The sequence below is a fragment of the Camarhynchus parvulus genome, chromosome 7 (assembly GCF_901933205.1).
Source record: "Camarhynchus parvulus chromosome 7, STF_HiC, whole genome shotgun sequence".
In the NCBI taxonomy this organism is placed as follows: Eukaryota; Metazoa; Chordata; class Aves; order Passeriformes; family Thraupidae; genus Camarhynchus; species Camarhynchus parvulus.
In genome coordinates this window covers 3,495,494-3,514,576 of record NC_044577.1, presented here as the reverse complement: position 1 = coordinate 3,514,576, position 19,083 = coordinate 3,495,494, and the positions used below count along the sequence as shown (strand labels likewise).

At 44.8% G+C, this 19,083-nt stretch overlaps 1 protein-coding gene across 5 annotated transcripts in view; it reads right to left on the bottom strand.

Moving 5' to 3' along the window:
* IKZF2 (IKAROS family zinc finger 2) overlaps nt 1-19,083 on the bottom strand; it is a 108,727-nt gene that overhangs the window by 35,761 nt on the left and 53,883 nt on the right. For 4 of the 5 annotated variants that reach the window (XM_030952925.1, XM_030952926.1, XM_030952924.1 and 1 more), the window contains 2 exons: nt 11,067-11,333; nt 1,121-1,288 (listed from right to left, as the gene is read on the bottom strand). In XM_030952925.1, coding sequence (XP_030808785.1) covers nt 1,121-1,288; nt 11,067-11,333 — 435 coding nt within the window. The remainder of the gene's footprint in view (nt 1-1,120; nt 1,289-11,066; nt 11,334-19,083) is intronic. The other variant, XM_030952929.1, reaches the window with a different exon arrangement.

Below are 19,083 nucleotides of genomic sequence, written 5' to 3'. Positions count from 1 at the left end.
TCATTTGCCATCAATGCAGCATCCTGCACGCTCCCAAATCTGCTTGAAGAAGCTTTACTAGCTCACCCTTCCCTATTCTTGGAAATGCCAAAGCAACTTTGTATCCTTAGAGCAACTCAATGCTCCTGAAACAGAAACATCTACTGAAGCGAGGTTGACTCTGGAGAAGAAATACATATAGAGGGTCAGGAAACTTATTTCTGCCTGCAGTTGTACTTCCACCTCTGTATTTCAGTAGTCACACATTTGCTAACACCTCAAAGAAGTTTATTCCTAATGCTGCCACTTGCAACCAGTCCAATTATCTCTGCTCATTCAACAATTAAACACACAGCCTCCTATAAACGGCCCAAACACACAAGTTGAACATTCAGTTAAGATCTTACTCAGGAGTCCTGCACAGATGAGTGAGTGGGCAGAATGCAGCCCCCTGGTGCGGGGACAGGGACTAAACCCACAGCTGATCCTGACTGCTGGGGCTCCAACACCACACAGCTATGAGACAGGTATTTCTCAACAACTTATCAAGAAACTATATCAAGTAGAATTGATAGAGACATGATCCTCTCACTTAACAAGGAAAGAGAAACCCAGTCTCTCTTGACCACCTTCAGCTCTAGGGTGAGTGCTGTGGCTGCCAGGAGCTAGGAGACTTTACAGCAAGATCTAACTGAATCAAAAATGCAATTTAGAGGGCTTTGAAAGATGAACAAGTTTGAACTCAACCAGCATATGGCATTTATTAGATGAAGAAATGGGTATGAACTGCAAAGCCAGCTTCCAAGAGCCCACAGTTATTCTTTGTGATCTCTGGAATTTCACAGCCACTTTGGGCCCCAGAATGTCAAAACAATCTGCCAGCGAAGCCGGGATACACCCAAGGAGACACTGAGAGGGAAATGTGATAGCATCAGCAGAGGAGCTCAGTTACACAAAAGGAGAGGTGTGGCTGAACCACAACTTTTCTGATTCACATCAAGGCTTTCCCAAAGCTGAGAGCTGCACTCTCTGAAGAGGACGGTACAGACCCAGAGCTACGCTTTGTTTTCACTACCTGCTGCACTGGGACGGTAGTGATAAAGGAAGGAAGAGGTGTGAGGAGAAGCCGAGGTGGGCTCACCAGAGTGTGTCCTGAGGTGTCCTGTGAGGGCGTCCCTCCGCCGGCAGGCGTAGCTACAGAAGGGACATTTGAACGGTTTCTCCCCAGAGTGCAACTTGATGTGCCTCAGCAGGTTCCCCTTCTGGGTAAAAGAAGCTCCACATTGGTTACAGTGGAAGGGGCGTTCACCTGGAAGGGAAGGGGAAGGGAGAGAGCTGTCAACACACATCGGAGGATGCACAGAGGCCACTTTCCCACTCTGTACCAGTGCCATTGCACATGGGTACAGTCCCCACCACCACCATCACACGGCACTTCTAAAGTCAGAGGCCGTTTATTTTGCACAATGGGCAAAGCCTCCAATAGTGATTTGAGGCTCTTTCCGTGAGGTCATCAATGCTTCCTGGTTTTCTTGAAAGTTCTTCACCTTAGAGCTTCTATCCGTCATAAAAGATGAGCTCTGCTGAAAATTTAGATCCATAGCTGTGGTTTTGCAGTATTTACTTCTATGGTTTTGCACTTATGTTTAGAATAGGTCCAATCCATATGAGTATTCAGAACTGATCATAACAATTGGACCTCAGCAAAGGTGCTAAGGTCTTTGGTTCAAACCAAACCTTCTGCTTGCCTTATACTTTAACTGATAGCCCTTTCTAAAGGCTGCTTTGTATTGCTAGAGTGACATGGAGGGCATGGATGCAAGTGAGGATCAGGGTTGCAAGCTCTGGGCAGTACTGAAAGTTGAGAAAAATCTAACACCATTAAACTGTAAAGCAAGCAAATTTGCACTTTACATGAAACAAATTAAAAAGACTGATTTGATGAAAAACTAACAGAAACCCTAGGCCTTACCCTATCACTTTATCCCATGTGTTCACACACACTCACACACACATCTAAAGCTTATTTTTATGTTAAGTCTTCATATTTGCCTTAGACAGTGGGGATTGGGTCCATTAAAAAAACCCACTTTTTTAAAAAAAATTATTATTTAGAGGAAAACCCCTGATGAACTCACGATGGCTTTCGGGAACATTATCAAACCCATACTCTGTATCAACATTTGCTGAGGACAGTGAGACAGTTCCAGCAGTCTTGCACAGGCAGCAGCTCTAATCACCTGCCTATGTCCTGCTGAGCAGATCAATTGAACACAAGCATATACTGGTGCTAGCCACTTATCCAAGTGCCTTACTGCAGCTGGACTTTACACCACAGAATTCCAGAACAGTTTGGGTTGGAAGGGACCTTAAAGCCCATCCAGCTCCACCCCTACCACAGCCAAGGACACCTTCCACTATCTCAGATCGCTCCAAATCCCCCCCAACCTCACCTCAAACACTTTCAGGGTTGGGACAGCCACAGTTTCTCTGGGCAACCTATGCCAGGGCCTCACCTCCCTCACAGGGAAGAAATTCTTCCATATACGCCTGATTTAAATCTACCCTCTTCCAATTTAAAGCATTTCCCAATGTCTACACCAAGCAGGGCTCCAGCTCAACAAGGTCTTGATCATCAGATTTCAGATGTAAGCGACCTCATCCACATTTTTCAGCGTATCACCTATTACAGAATCTTGGCCAAATCCTGCTGGGACCTTCTGAGTTTGAATTCAGTGGCCTGAAGCACAGACCTTGTAAAAACAAACACATTCTGTGATCTCTCACATCTCTTCAAAGCCTTTTACAATTGCTTTAAAACAATTACTCCCTCGCTGGACAAAATGAATGCTACCTTAGTATCAAAAGTAGTTCACATGTCTGTCTGGGGTGAAGTCCAAAATACATCTGGAGATTTAAATGGAAGGAGAAGGAGGGAGAGAGCTCTTACAGATGTCCACAAGCAATTCTTGTGTCAGTGGATCAAATCACTGCCAGGACTATGATGCTGCCAGGAGGGCAGCACAAGGTGTGCCATGTATATGCCATACTGTGCAACTTTATTTCACATGTGGGAGATGGAAATCACATCTGAGGCCGCTGCAGAGGTACTCAAGGAGATACTAAGGTTCTTACAGTCTCACTGAGAACATTATGGAGTAATAATAATAAAAAAAATCACAGCATAAAGCTTTTCTTCCAATACTCTGAACACAAGCTCATTAGAATTGATAAAGAGTTTGTGGTTTCCCTTTCAAACTCCCACACTATACTTAAATGATCTGATTAGCCATTATCTTCTTTTACATCATTTCAAAATGTCCATAACAGAGATCTGTAAAGAGACTGCAGTAGAAAAATACATGGGTTTTTTCTTTTTTTTCTTTTCTGTTTTGCTTTCGCTGTCTGAGAAAACAGGCAAAACCCTTTCCTTTGACACATTTCTGAGTATTTTGGAATGATAGCTTCAGTTTCAGGATGACAACATGAAAGAAGGCAGCACGTTTCTTACCAAGTCTAAAGTCTTTCCTTTTACTCCTGCTGTATTTAAAATTATGCAGCTACTGCGTTTTACCCAGTACATCACCCACTTATCTCTGACATTTTGGAGGCCACATATGAGCAGGTATTACTCCCCCAAAGACTGGCTGCTCTAGAGATGCTGAAAGCTTTCAGTCAGGAATTCAAATAGCCACTGCACCACAGTTTGATGGCAAAGACGACATGAAAACACTCACCACAAAATCACCCGTAGTCTGCTCCTCTCTTGCAACAGCCAGATCCGCTCCAATAGCACACTTTACCTTAAATAACCTTTGTATCTATTTAAAGGCAGCCTGAATTCATTTCTCCTACTGGCTCCATTCCGGGTAAATAGCTGCTTTGATGTGTTTGTTACACTTTTGTCCAATCACTCGATTCCAGCTCCTTGTTTAAGCCGCAGGCTTGAGGGATGCAATTTTGGTCACACCTTCGTGCTATTGATTAGCAGCTTTTACATTTAGCACAGCTAATCTGAGAGGCCATTAGCCAATAGAAGGGTGCACAGAGCAGTAAGGACTGCATAGCAAGAAGATTCTGTTGGTTTTCCAAGAGTTGTGCTGTCTGATGCCCACTCCAGATACTAGCAAACAAGCCTTTTTTTATCACTTCAATGCCTCGAGAAGACTGTGTTCCAATTATTTCTCCTGCTGCCTTTTCCTGGTAGTTTTGTGAACTGTTCTCCGGAATTATTACTTATCAGTAACAACATAACAACCTTGACATCCTAATTCACCTCCCCCACTTTTCTGTGAAAACTCAGAGGTTTTATCCATAAGCTCAAATCAATCATACTTCAAACTAAACATCTACTCACAAAAAGTCTTTAAACACAGCTTTTCTCTACATGATGGTCCCTGACTGTGCTTAAAGTGTTTTTGGGGGGTGATGGCAACACAGACATACCCAGAACTATGGACCTATTAAAGGCAGCACACGACTCCAAGAGAGTAATGAGAATTATAAGCATGGTGTGCTTCCCCATCACTTACAGCTATGTATTTCCTGCTTGACTCTATGTACTTACACTGATTTAATGAATAAGAACTCTGCTGAAAGGCAGCTAAGCAAGCTTTGCGCTTTTCAGTACTGGAAACTATGTGACTGCAATGTAACGACAAAAAACTTCGTCTACTTTAAGTGTTAAACCTCTTCTCTATTATTGAGCTAAACCAGCGCAGAAATGCCTCCAACTCAGTGACTTTCAGAGTGGCAAGAGGGGGAGGGAGAGCCAACCAAACAAAAAAGATGTTTCTTTTCAACTCCAGATTTAGAGTCTGAAGCCAGACAAAACCAGGAATGCCTAAAAATCCCTGCTCTCCAGCAGAGGGAATTTAATTACCTAAGTTACTTCAGGAATGGACAAGGCAAGATAAGCCAGAGCTGCCAAGTATTATCTTTCCTAAAGGCTTTGTAAGAGGAGCTTGTGCCAGGGACTAATTAAATTAATAAATAAATTCATCCATAGAGTTTTATCATTTTACAGTTAAATAAAATATTAATTAAAAGGCATTATTTCAATATTTGCCTCTAAGTTATAGTAATATACTGCTGAAACCTCACAGTTCACTGTTAACATGCATCCATTACTGCTGTGTCTCCTCCAGGAAATCTAATAATGAATAACAGTAATGAAATATTACTGCTCTTGAGTTACACAGGTATTTGAAGTGCACAGGTTAACTTGCTCTCATGTAAACAAATCCTGAGACAAATGGTGAGTGGCCCCCTGAAGACAGGACAGGCAAGACATGGGCCTTTCTTTCACAGCATCTTTCATACCTGACAGCAGGATGGAGACTTCACTGCACGAGCTACAAGAGCTGGCTGGCTGATACAACCTGAAACCAGGCGAATGAACCGATGAACTTCCTACTAATAGATTTCACAGATGGCAAATGTTGTTTCACAAAGCAAACCAACTCCTTTTTCTGTTTAATCGGAAGCTTCCCTGCACAACAGCACTCCTTTCCCGCCTTGGCACGGAAGTGCTGCGCAGAAGTTTCAGTATGAGTTAACCTTCTTTGAATCTCAGACCACTGCAAAACACTGATCTTTTCGCTGCAAAGCTGAGATATTTTCTGGATTAAAACAGAAATTTGTCTGAGGATGTGGAGCCCACAGACAAAGGAGATTTAGATTTTCCTCCATTTGTCCCTTTGAAATCAAACGGGGAGTGACTCACAAATTAATGCACTGGTTCTCAATAACACAGTCAGGGAATTCCTAGAGCAGCAGTCCTGCTACATAAAAATCAGGTCCAGAGGGGCTTCAACATCCCTCCTGGTTAAATGTGTATCTGGGAACTCAACCTTTTTTGTGTGGCAGATACTTTTGATATGCAAAGTACAGCTTAAGTACTTCTCAAACGGGATTTTTCCTTTCCAGCCTCTTAATACAAAATTACTGTGCCCATGCTGCCATCAGAAAGTATTTGCTCTTACTAACAATACCGATTCTCACCCTTCCACAACAGGCTTTTTGTTAATATTCATTTTGTTAAAATGAAACATTTCTCCTGATCCATCAGATACTGCAACTGCTGTGATTCTGCTCTGTCCCAGGAACACAGGGGAATTATCAGAGTGCTCCCAACACAGTGACATCAGTCAGCTCCAACCTCCATTTACCCAAATGAGACACAGAGCAGCAGACTTTGCTCCATTTCTCTGTTATTCCAGAGACCATAACTACCTCCTTACTGTTCTATCTGATTCACTCAACAGCCTGCACATCACATGAAATCAGTGATTTGAGTAGGGGTTTTCTCAGGAAAAAACCTGCTTCCAAACAGGGCAATTTATTATAAAACAGTAGTGACAAATCTCTCGTGAAAAATTCCTGGGAAATCCTGGGTGATTTCCAATCGTCCTCTGCACAAATTTATGACTGCATTCTTAAGACAGAAAAATCTTTTAAGTGAACTTGGCAAAACTATCAGAAGAATTTAGTTCTTGAGAACTGCAAGTAAAACACATCCTTCTGCCCAGAGCAATTTCAAAAATCTCAGCTCCCCTTTCTTATGCTTAAGTAGGAAAGGAGATGACTTTTCAGAAAGTTAGACTTCAGAACCTAAGTAGAAAACTGGACTTTCAGAAATTTAGCCCTAAAATTTTTGATTCAGCGCCAAATCTATTAACATTGCAAGAGACAGGGAGGCTGCACTAGGTTACAAATTAGAAATAAAACTAAAAAACCCTTTCTGCCAACAAAATGAGAGAGGCAGTCCAGTGGAGTTCATCAAAATGTGTTTATATGAGCATTTGTTTAAATTTGCTCCTGGTTAGCTGCTTAGGCATGCAAGTCTTTTATACGGAACAACACAACTGGGCTTTTTCCTCATTTATTACTTCTGTCCTAAAAACTTGAACTCTGCATGGAAGAAAGTTAAATTGCATTCAGAGTTCCAGGGTTGCACCAATTCAGTTGTAACACTAAGGGTGCTAAAGCAGAGGTTGAACACCCCCCTCATGGGCACACAACTCATTTCACTGGCTTAGGGTATCAAACTGCTTGTGGAGTCCAAGCAAAGGTCTAAGACTGTCCTGCAGTTAACACCCCCAAAAAAGCCTAAAAGAAACATACAGCAGCCCAAAGTGAGAGTGGGGCAAGGCTGACATCCCCACTGCCTCTGCCCAGGCTGGGCTTTGCCACTGTGCTGCTACTGCAGGCACACAGAGAAAGCATTTAACCTCTGTACTTCATGAAACAATGAGGATGGGAATTTGTGGAAGCCAAATCCCCAGAGGTGTTCAAGGCCAGGTGGGACAGGGCTTGGAGCAACCTGGGCTCGTGGAAGGTGTCCCTGTCCATGGCAGGGAGTGGAATGGAATGAGTTCTAAGGTCCCTTCCCAAACCATTCCATGATTCTATGATTCCAGCCTTCCCTTAGAAATAAAAACCATTTCAAAATCTAGCAGTGAACTGGGTAAGGGACTGGATGCTACAGCAGAGAAAAAAGAAAAGCATTAAGAAAAGGGGTCACGATTGGCAGCAAAAGGGAGAGCAACACGTGGGTCTTGCAGAGCACAGAAGTATCAGCACAGCTATAGCAGAATACAGTTCCTGCTTTATCAGAAACAAAGAGCATGGAAATTTTAATTCAGACCCACAGCAGAAAGCATAAAGAGGTGAGAAATCACTGAGATTCCTTCTTACCAGCTCACAAAACCTGGATCATTTGCCTCGTCCTTCCCCCCTTCCCTTTCCATCCCTAAGAACAAATCCCTGGAGTATCCAATGGCAATATTTTATCACCAAGTCATCTTTTGCAGTAACAAAAAACTGATAGAGACCCTGCAGCTTGAGGAATGTGCTGTGGAGTATGAAATTTGGACCAAAAGAACACAGTATGGGAAAAGAGGGAAATAAATGCAGCTCATGCTATTTTTCTGACACAAGGATGTGGGACATGAGGGAGGGGGTTGCCCTGCTCACTAATGCAGGGATTGCATCACACTCAATTCCCACACCAAGCATTTTATTTATTTTCTGTCAGCAATGACAAATAAATAGAAAGGCCTTCTCCTGGTGCCCAAGGAGAGTACAAAAACACTTCACCTCAATTAGTAGTTTTTCAGAGAAATGCTGTGTTCAGCACAATCAGCAGTGTCATGGGCCCTGTGATGGAGGGGCTGCAGCCCAGAGCATCACCTGGACCATGATCTGAGGGATGAACGGGCAACCCCCAGCTTGATCTATCACAGGAAGGGGTGACTGCACACCAGGATCCGAGATGGAACACTGAGCTCACCTACTCTGGTCTCATCCATGACACAGATTATTTTCCCCATGCCTGTATCTGTTTGACTGAACTACCATAATCTGGCAGGGAAGACAACTGCTCTTCAGGAACAAAGGAATCACGGCTGGAGAATTGCCCCTCTCTGCGCATAGCACAGCCAGAGCCCACAGCACAGCTTCTTGCCAAGCCTCGATCCCCTGTGCAAGGAAAGCTGCACTCATCCCAGCACACACACAAATTACAGCCTCTGCTACAGACCACAGCATTTTGGGTGACTTACATAAAATGCTGACAGGTTTTCGGGGAAGGGAAAAGCACTTCAGTTTCTGCCAATGCAAACAACTGGCCAGATCATGCTCTGGTTGTGTGCAGTTAAAGAGGAGAGTAAAGCAGGATTCAGCTCCCAAAACATACTTAAATTGGCTTTGAGAGGTAGGGATGCACATGCCACTTGGATTAGCTGATAAAGAATGTCATCTGTTTCCACTCACTAGGGACAACCTCCCTTCTCTACACCATTCTCCCTTGGGCTGCAAAACCAGACTACCCACAGGTCAGGGCTCATTCCAGAGCTGGGGCCAGCCCATCACGCCCCACTGCTGAGGAAGTGGCAATATATTTTAAAATACTGCACTTTACAAGACAGATACCAGCAGTATGTTAAAAATATGCCTCAAAATCCGGGATGTGGAAATCCTAGCAAACTTCTCCTTCTGTTGTGGACAGCAAAGTAGCAGCATGTATTAAAAAACAAACAAACAAAGTGGAGGGAAAAAAATGCTCTGCGAAATTTGCCAACTGGTTTACCGAGAACAGAGCACCGAGCTGCGCATTAAAAGAAATGCCATTTCTATATGCTTGAAATCATCTGTATAGAACAGCACATCCCAGCTCCTCTGCTCTGATGGGAAAAGAGTCAGAGCTCTCTGAGGAACCAGCAGTAGCCCCAAGGAAAAAGCTACCAGTTATGCAATTGCTGCCCATGCACCCGCAGACGGCCGTCTCACCCGCACGCAGAGATTTTGTTTCTTTCATTTTGAATTTACACATCTTTCTTTTAACATGAAAAAGGCAGCTTGCCTGTTTTTAAAACATGCACCAGCTATTCAGTATCTCAGAAATTCAGACCATTTAATTAAGTACCTAAATCTAAATTTAGCACAGCTAGTTTAGCTGCTCGAGTTCAAATACATGGACCCCGACGCACCTACAATACATATGCTCAGATACGTGCAAGCACCAGGGAAAACTTTTCGGGAGGTTGAAAGCTGGAGACTCAGTCTGGTACATTCTTGTTTCTCTTTCCCTCTTCTAGTAAGAGCACGTCAAATTGTTAATCAAGGTTTTGATTCTCCAGCTAATGCTTTTCCCCCTCTCATAATTTCTGTCTAAAATCATGAGTGCATCATAAACGATACTGCAATGCTTTGCACTACACACTTAGGTCAAGTTTTTATCAATACAACTCATATACAGGAGATTAACTATGTAATATATATTTATTATTCCTCTGCACAGAAATTCTATTGATTTCTTGCCCATCAAGAGCACACTACTGGACTACAAACTACCAGGTTTACAAAGGGATTACACAGTCTTTCTTACTCTAGATCTCCACCTTTCTTTTTATATCTTCACAGTGTGAGTCTCTCACCCCATTAAATAATAGCAAAGATAAAAAGCAAAATATCCAAAAAAATACAAACAACAAACACCCGCTGAGGCTCCACCACAAAAACCTGTGCTTAACCTTAATAAGATTTAAGCATGTATCCAAAGTTAAGCGTATCTTGAAGCCCTTCAGGTGACTTACATGTGCTTAAATCTCATAAAAGTTAAGCACAAGCTTAAGTGCTTTTTTGAATCAAAGGTAGACTGCTGCAAGACCAGAGAGCATCATCTTCTGGCACCACCTGTCCGCTTCTGTTGGAGGTGACTGTTGCTCCCACCTGAGGAGTGGGCAGCACAGGGGAGTGAGTACCAGCTTCCTGGGCACACCATTTTACCTCATTAGCCATAAGTCCCCCAAAATACCCCAGTTTAAGCTCAAGGCCTTGTTTTTCAAGCCACAAAAACCTGCCCAATCAGCATATTGCAGAGGTTCTCTGTGCCTCTTAAATTCTCAAACCCACAAGCCTGATAAGCTGCTTGGGACTCCAAATGGTAATAAAAATACAAGTGCTGGGAGAGACCAAGCACTGAAATCTGCCTCCAGAATGGCACTGAGGTGGTGTGGGGGAGCCAGGTGGATGGTTCAGCTGAGGTCTCCCTGAGGGAGCTGTCACACAAGCAGCAAGCCCACCCCGGCATCAGGATTGCTGGGTAACGAGTGTCCCCTCCAGGGTCTGCTCATCCCAGGCCCAGCCACTTCCAAAAGAAGTGTGAGATCCCCAGGAAGCTGCTGGTCTTGTCCACCTGTGAGCACCTCCAATGGAAGAACATCTAAGACTCCTCTTAAAGGCTCAAAAGCTTTGCGCTGCACACGCAGGAACAACACGAGCCACCCGCCCCCGTGCCAGAGAAGGACTCCCACCATGGTGCTCCAGCCAAGAACAGTAAGAAAAGTAATTTCCAGACTTCTGCACTGTTTTTATGAACAAAAGGCTGGAAATCAAAGTAAAGGAAGCACCATGCTCACCAGCAAGAGAGCAGCACCAGAGTTTGGAAAGCAGGAAGAGAAACAAAACCAATGGAGCCTGTTTTCCCCCTCCCCAGCCTCCTGCTACCCCAAGAATGAAAAGGGAAGAGATAAGAGTTGTCAGGTAACATCAACACCGCCACAGATTTTCTTTCAGCTGCTTACCAGTGTGGCTCCTTTTATGTACCATTAGCACATTGGGCCCAATGCAAACCATGCCACAGACGTCACATTTCAGTTTACCATTGGGAAGCCGGATTCCTCCCTCGCTTGATAGCTCCTGCATCTTTCTGTTATCCACCATCTCGTTACTCCCAATGAAGGGATCTTCCAGGCTGCTTCCTCCATCGTGAGCTCTGATAATGTCTTCATGAATCAGGGGCTTCCTGTCAAATTCCTCATCACTTTGCATTTCTAGCTTTACTGAATTTGCTGAAATTAAGAAAAAGAAATAAAGTTAAACCCATGTATTTTCCATGTTCCCAACGACTAATATCATGATAAACTTTTTACTGTAATCAATGTTAAATCACAGCCTTGAAGCTCAAACCATCATGAGTCTCATGGTGGTGATGGCATCACAAGCTAATTTCTTTAAGCCCTTGGTTTGGTTTTTTTCAATTCCTAATTTCTATCCCTATACTAAATCTTAAGAATTCGGGCACAGCGTGACCCAGACACCTGCCAAAAGTTGCAGAGATGCAGTAGGATTAAGAACTGACCTCCTGCTTCTCAACCTGACCCACGAGAGTTGCCTTCTTTTCAAGGAGCCGAAGGCAAAGCCAGAGCTGCTCCTTCCAGGCCTCTCCTGCCCAGCGCCTCGAGAGGCAAGGTTCCCAAAGGCACAGCACAAGGAAACAAAGCAGGACTGTTCCAAATGCAAAGATCTAGTGAAGCCAGGCTTGTGGGCTGTGCCAGTAATCTTCCAATCACCCTGCCTGCACGGACAGGTTCCCTGATGGAGGGGAGACCAGTCTCAGGATGAGCCTCCAGTGCTTTTTTGCTCCCACCTTCTGATTCATGTCAATGGGACACTGCCAAGGCAAACAGGGCTGCAGCAAAGCCTACACTGCTGGATTATTTATATTTGCAAGCAAAATACGTGCAGTTGAAGAACTTTCACATCTGCCTAGTGAGACTGGCAGGCTCACTGCTGATTTCTGTGATCCTCAGGTGACAGGATAAACCTCCTCTAACCACTGAGAGCTTGTGGGATCAGCAAGCCTTTAAAGGAAACAAATGTACTGGGTTTTTTCACAAAGGGGTGTCAGTGCAGGGGTGTTTTAATCACGAAATGTCCCCATTTCAATGCCTCAAGAGTTGGTCAAACCTGCTGAAAGGCCTGTCCCAGAGTCAGAGCCTCCATCCACAGTGTCAGCCAGAAGGCAAGCCCACGTGTCTGCTTCCCTAAGCCTTGATCCTGCTGAGGGGTTTAACAAGGAGGTGATTCAGCCTTCATATCTAAGCAGTCTTTGACCTCTGTACTAAGGCCATTGGCACGAATGCTGGTGACAGCAGCAGAGCTGGAGCACAAATCTGTGCCCTGGCACTGCCCAGCATCATCAAACTCTGGCCACACGTACTCCTTGGCAACTGCCAAGGGGTCCCCATACATGAACCAATGACAGAATTATAAGTAAACACTCTGAGGCATCAGAGGTTCAAACAGCTGGCCTGGAAATGTCAGAAGAAAAAAACTCTACTATTTAGAGTTCCTCCTTCATCCTCCCTTCTTCCCCTTCCCAGAAAACACAGGGCTCAGAGACTGATGTCAACACTGCAGTTCTAAATCACTGCTGCTACTACCAGGGAAAGCATAATGAACAGAGTAAAGGAACCAGAGACCAAGCACTGGTAAGATGCTTCTTTTTAATCATAAAACTGTTGAAACATCTTCCACTACTCATCAAGGCACTAATGGGAGCTAAGAAATAAAAAGAAAGTACTGTTATGAGAAAGCCCATCCAGAGCAAGGACTCTGCTGCATCAGATCACAGCAGACCAGTATCAGCACAGGCACCGCCATCCAAACGGTCTTTTGTAACTACAAAATATTTGAGTGCACCACTTATAGAAGGGAATGAATATTTTTGTTGCCACAGAGATGCATTTATTGTTCTTAAAAGAGTAAAAAACAGCCCAAACTGAAAGGTCAGGGTCAAAACAAACTGAGGGCTCAGCTAGGACGTGGCCACAGGCAGTGCCCTTGGATAGAAACAGGACAAGAGGAGGCAGTTTGCATGGGGGAGCAGGAGGAGCCATCCTGCCCTGGTGCCAAGCCCAGGTGGCACAGCCAACAGCTCTCTGAGGGGAGGATCCACCCTTTTTGAGCGGAAAGGAGGAAGAGCAGCAGCTCTGGCAGCTCTGTGGCTGTCAGGGAGAGAGCTGAGGTCCCAGACCCACCTCCCCATGGAAAGCACACACTGGTGATTTATGGACAGCCCACTTTCAGAGGGAAGGAATGGTAGTTCCCTCTAATAATAGCAGCCTTTCGGGGCATTCAGCAAGTCGGAGAATGAAGCCCAAAGAAACGGTTCGCTGGCTTTTGGAGCAGCATTTCATACACTTGGCCACACAAGTAGCTACAGCAGAGCCAGAAATAGTGCCTGGGGCTCCTCATCTAAAACCCCAGGTTGCTGCCACGAGCCTGCACACTGTCCTGGCACAGTACTGCACAAAATATCCAAAAGCCACATCCCAACTGTGCATATTTACATGTAATCACAAGCGAAAGTCTTGGATGTTACATGCTTTCTTATGTATATAAATTTTTGTCTGTTTCTCTGATTTGGAGTAATAAACACTTGAGTGCTGAGCACCACGACTTCCATTCACAGCTGTGGAGCTCTGCCGGCTCAGCACACATGAGAACAAGGTTGGGACAGCTTACAAATAGGAAGACCACTTACTTTACCTTCCTTCCCCTAGCACTTCTTTCTGCTGAATGATGCTTCCATGCAACAGGACGAGCAGCACAACCAAGCGGCGCGAGCCGTTTGCTGAAGCACAGCCTCCCCACAAAGCCCAAGGAATTCAAGCTGCATCCTCCAAAACACTCCAGCTATTCCATGAGCTGTGCAAGCTGCTTGTTCCTCCTCCTTCCCTCACCTTCATGCACACAGAGCACTGCCACTGCCATTTTCAGAAACCCTCTGGCAGCGGCGGAAAGGTTTCCTCCAGCTGGGACCAGGTCTCCAAGGAGGGGAGCAGGGATCTCCTCGGCTCGTTGTGAGGGCTTTGCTAATCAGGTCATCTCCTCTGCCTTACAACATTTGGCTGTATATATTAGGCAGCTTGCAAACAAACAGGCACTTAAATTGCATATAGTTTGTTTTCTCTGTTCTCAGCCAGCCTCGGAAGCTGCAATCATTTACTAGTGGCACCGTCTTTGTTTTCACAATGAACTCTGCTGCAAAGGAAAAATAAATGTTCGAGGGATGTGGATGGCACACACAAGGCCCCACATCAAATTCTACCCTGTGTTCCCCTGCCTTTCTTGTTCACATGCTTGATAAAAGCATAAATAAGTAAATGGATTTTGTTGGGGTTTTTTAAAAGTTTTTGGGACATTCCTAAAAAAAAAAAGAATGACAGCAAAAGAGATAGCAGGGATAAAACTGTAATCCAGCTCACTGCAAAAGCATGAACTTGAAGTCAAACCATTTCCCTCTCCAGCTAATATACGTTCCTTCTACTTTTTCCAGTCTGGCAAAACACCTCGTGGGGAAAAACAGATGACAAGCACCACAAAAGCTTCTGCTTGGGAATACGAAGCTAATGGCACATATTCGCCAGTCCACACATTAATGTTGCTTTCTTTTTCATTTTTCATTTTTTTTATTTTTGGTTTGGTGGGTCGGGGTTTTTTTCCTTTCTTTTTGTTCAGCACATAAATCAGCTGATCCTGAATCACACTTTATCCTAAGTGGCCAAATTGAATACAATATTGTTAATGTCTCATAAGTGCCAATTAAACTCCAATTCCCTGTTAAACAGTTTCCTGGGAACTTTTCAGTACAAAAATATTTCCTTCACCCACAAATTAGTGTGGCTACAAACCAGAAGTTGGAAGGTCCACCTAAAAAAAACATTCCTAGTATTTCATCCTCTGTCATGGAAATTTTTTCCCTCAAAAGTGAGATGGGGGGGAAAAAACCCTTCAGTCTTGCTGAGAGATTTGATCCTCAGGTGGAGAATAAAATAAAGCACTGGAGATCTTCTTAAGCAAGGAACAAGAGTGCAAATCCCAGTAAGAAACAGAATTCCTCCTGTCACGCACCAGGGAGAAGGCAGGACTGTACCCCTCTGTCTCCTCCACTGTCTGCTGTCCTAGGTCAATGCTTATTTTATCTGTGGCCTTGGAAAGCCGGGCTGGCCACTGTCACTGGGGTTTGTGGTCTCCAGCTGGGGGCTGGCCTTTCCTGGCAGCAGCCATGCAGCACCAGCCCCTTCCTGCTGCCCCCAGAGCAGCAGCAAGTCAAGCCAGACCCCTCAAGGCCTCCCACACCTCTTCCCCCACCGCCCTTTCTCTCACCAGCAGCAAAGAAAGCTTTAGCCCAGCCTCAGACATTCATCCTTGAGGAGGCAAAATTCAAACCTGCCACCCCCGAGGAGCCTTGGATGGCTCTGTGGGCGAGCACAGTGAAGGACATTCACAGACACAACGTGTTCCCTAAGCAAAGGGGCCAGGGAGTGGCTGCCAGGTGGGGCACCAGCAAGCCCAGGGTCTGCTCCATGTTCCCTCTCCAGAGCACAACACAAAGCAGCATTCAAAGCCTGGATGATGTGCCTGTCTTTACACCCAGATGCAAAGAAATTAAGAAATTGTTACTTCCCTCTGGAAAACAGCAGCACAATGACAGGCAGCTACAGCACAGCCTTGTGCATATTGTCCTGTCTGTGGTCAGTGACACTGTCTATTTTAATCATGCACTTCTCCTAGGCAGTGGATTAATAACATTGCTAATTGGCAGCTACAGACAAATAGAAAATGACCCAGTTTCTAACAGGTTTTGAACCCAATTCTTACACATCACAAGCCCTGGAGTTGATGTGTCCCTATACTATTAAACTCCCTGTTTCTACACTATCAAAAGCACTCAGCAAGGGTGAGTGTAATACAGTTAATTTTAAGAACCAGAATGGCAAACTGATGAGTGTTTTGTAAGATGAAAATTAAAGGAGAAAGGGGGAGAACCCTTCAAAGGAGAAACCTTTGAAAGTTCAAGGTAGGGAATGCCATAAGTTGGAAACAATGATCCCTGGCTCTTGTTCAGTCTAAGAGCACTCTGGTAGCAAAAAGGGTCCTTAAAGAGGGTGTTTACATCACTCCAGAAGTGTAGTGAGACTTTAATGCATGTTCAAACATACTTTCCTCCTGAAATAGTACAAAATAGTCTTGGGTGAAAGAAAACTTCATCTTTGAGTTTCTTGTTGCTGATAGAATTCGGGCCTTAGTTAATGACTCTTTTCAAGTTCATTTCAGCTTAATTGTGAGCTATTAAATGTGTAAACAAGGGAGCACCAGCAAGTCTCCCCTTTTGAAAAAGGGCACACACACAAGGGGTGAGAATGCCAGCCAAGCAGTGGCAGAACAGGGCACAGAATCGGCTCTGTTGTCACCTCATAGCCACAAAGCACTTAGCCAACAGGTTGACATTAAAAAGCAAATAGCTTTAGCAAATACTATTTAGTTCCTGAGAAATGAGCAGGTCTCCCATTCTCCTGGGGAGAAGGCATCACTCTAAAGCTGTGATGCTGAGGAATAAGCACAGTGAGATCTGCTCAAGACATCTGCTGCTCAGAAGAAAGGAAGATGTCTCTTCAATGATAGCTGTGGGCCATGCTGTCCTTCCAACACTGAAATGGAAGATGTTTCAGTCAAGGGCTAGAAAGGTGTATTTCAAAGGAGCCAGTTTTGCTCTCACAGTAGATTGAAGCTTTCTGGAGGCTTACAGAGAAGTGAAGCTGAATCTGGACAGAACAAATGAGGGTGAATGTCACCTGCAAAAGAGGGAAATTACCCAACTCTTTTCTTGACTCAAGTACCAAAATGTGTGATCACGGACGTTCCCAATGCTGGATGTCAAATTTCTTTACTGAGAGCTCTAAAGATTTCACTTTTGGCCACCGAGCTAGGGTGATGGTAGATGGTGATACCATCTTGTCATGAGTGACCTCTGCAGGGTTCTGCTCAATCACAACAGTTCAATCAAACCAAACAGTTCACAACTAACAAAAAAGAGGAAGTAATGTTTTAGAACTTTGTGCAGAGTCCTTTTCTGCATGCCACAAACGGGATTCTTCAAGCCCACAGGGAGGTGCTTAATGCGCCAGAAATTCAGTGAGAACTGATCAGCTTATTTACGGATCCTTAGAAATTTTTAGTTTTCACATTGAAGAATCTCAGTTTAAGCCTGCTAGCTCTGAAGTCAATTTAAACTCTCACTAAATGCAACAGAAGACTTATTTCATATCTTCTGGAGGTGGTATGTGCAGTAAGTGTAGACTAACAGGTCTGTTACACCCAAGTTTAGTTTAAATTAGGATGCTGTTGCATAGCTAAGCCAAGCTTCAGTCAGGTTTTAGCTGACACAAACTGTGGTTGCCATCCTCCCTCAACCCCCACCCCTTCCATCTCTTATACTGGCACCAGTGATCGTGGAACTGGGTGCTACACCAATCTGGTTGAAAACCAATCTTCCTGAAAAAAAATCAACCCTTTGCAGCTGGATCAGGCTCCTGACCAGCCCTACTGTGCCATCACAACAAGCAGCTTTGGCTCACGTGGAGCAGCACCCCAGGTGTCACCACACACTTTCAGCAGCAATGGTTCTAAATCACCAGGTGGCTTCTCCCAGCACAGCTCTCCAGGGCCAGACACAAGGAATGAAGACTGCAGCACTAAAATGCGTGAAACAACTTCTAAGCTCAAATGGCCATACAAGCTTATGCAAATATGAAGCTGAAAGGGCCACAGTTAAAGTTGGAAGGGCGCTGATTTAAGCAAACAGCATCCCAGCAAGAGCAGCATTAAGAGCTGAGATCTATCACAGGGCCCAATTTTGATGGTTTCAGTGACACACATGCCAGAACTGTTTTGAGCCAGCAATCCTTCCAGTCTCCCACAAGGACACGTACAGTGAGATTCCTGCTGAAGTCCAAAGGCTGGGACACTGAGTAAGCAGTTCCCTGGTGTAGGCAAGCATGGCAGCACCTAGCCCAGAATCTGCCCCAGATGCCCAGCCTTCAGGCATGACTGTTTGCTCACCACAAGTCACCCATGCTGCATACCTCCATCTGGCAAGAGGATGAAATCCTAATTGAATCTATATGATTGCTCAGTGTCGCAAGATTCCTCTCCAGAAAGACCTCAGGCCAAATTTCACCCACAGATGCATCTACGCAAGCAGCACTTACACAAGCCAGTCGTGTATTCATATCCCAGGGTAGGAAAAGTACTCCTGCTGACCCAGCCTCACCTCCCTTTGTGCCTGTACTTCCAAGGCAATATAGTGCAACAAATACTGTGCTTAACTTAATACAAGGTTTCTGCCAATTCCCTAGAGGTGCAAGGAGGAGTTTCCCTTTTCCATTGCCCCTACCCTTTTGCAGGGCCAGAACCTGATCTCTGTGCAAGATGAGTGAACACAGCAGGACTCTGTTCCTAGCTGCTGCCTCCTCTACAGACACTCAGGCTAACTCAGATGATAGTCTTGAACTCATAGATTTTTCCCTAAGGTCAAACTGGGATCAATTGTTGGATGTATCTTTATATCCAACATATTGTTCTGTTGTTTTTCCCCCCTGTTTTGATGGGGTGAGAGGCAGCAGGATGTTTCTTTTTCCTCTCCTTTTGCTGTTGTACAAGATGTGGTTTTTTTTGAGAAATGTCATCTGGCAAATTCGGTCTTTACACAAGACCTGCCCAGCCCTTGTGCTCCCCTGCTCTCTCCTCCTTCATGCTGCAGCCATTGGGACTCTGTGCTTTTGTGTGAATGATTTCCCACTTGTTTTTGAGGGGCAGGTGATGAAAGGGCAATGATGCCCAGCAGGTGCTCTCCAGGGCCCCTTCCATTATGCAGTTCCATGTCACAGTGGCTGTGCAGTGCAGGAGGCAGGTTTGGTGCTGTGGGTGGTCTCTCTTTCCCTTGCTGACCCAAAGCAAGTCTCCTACCGTCTG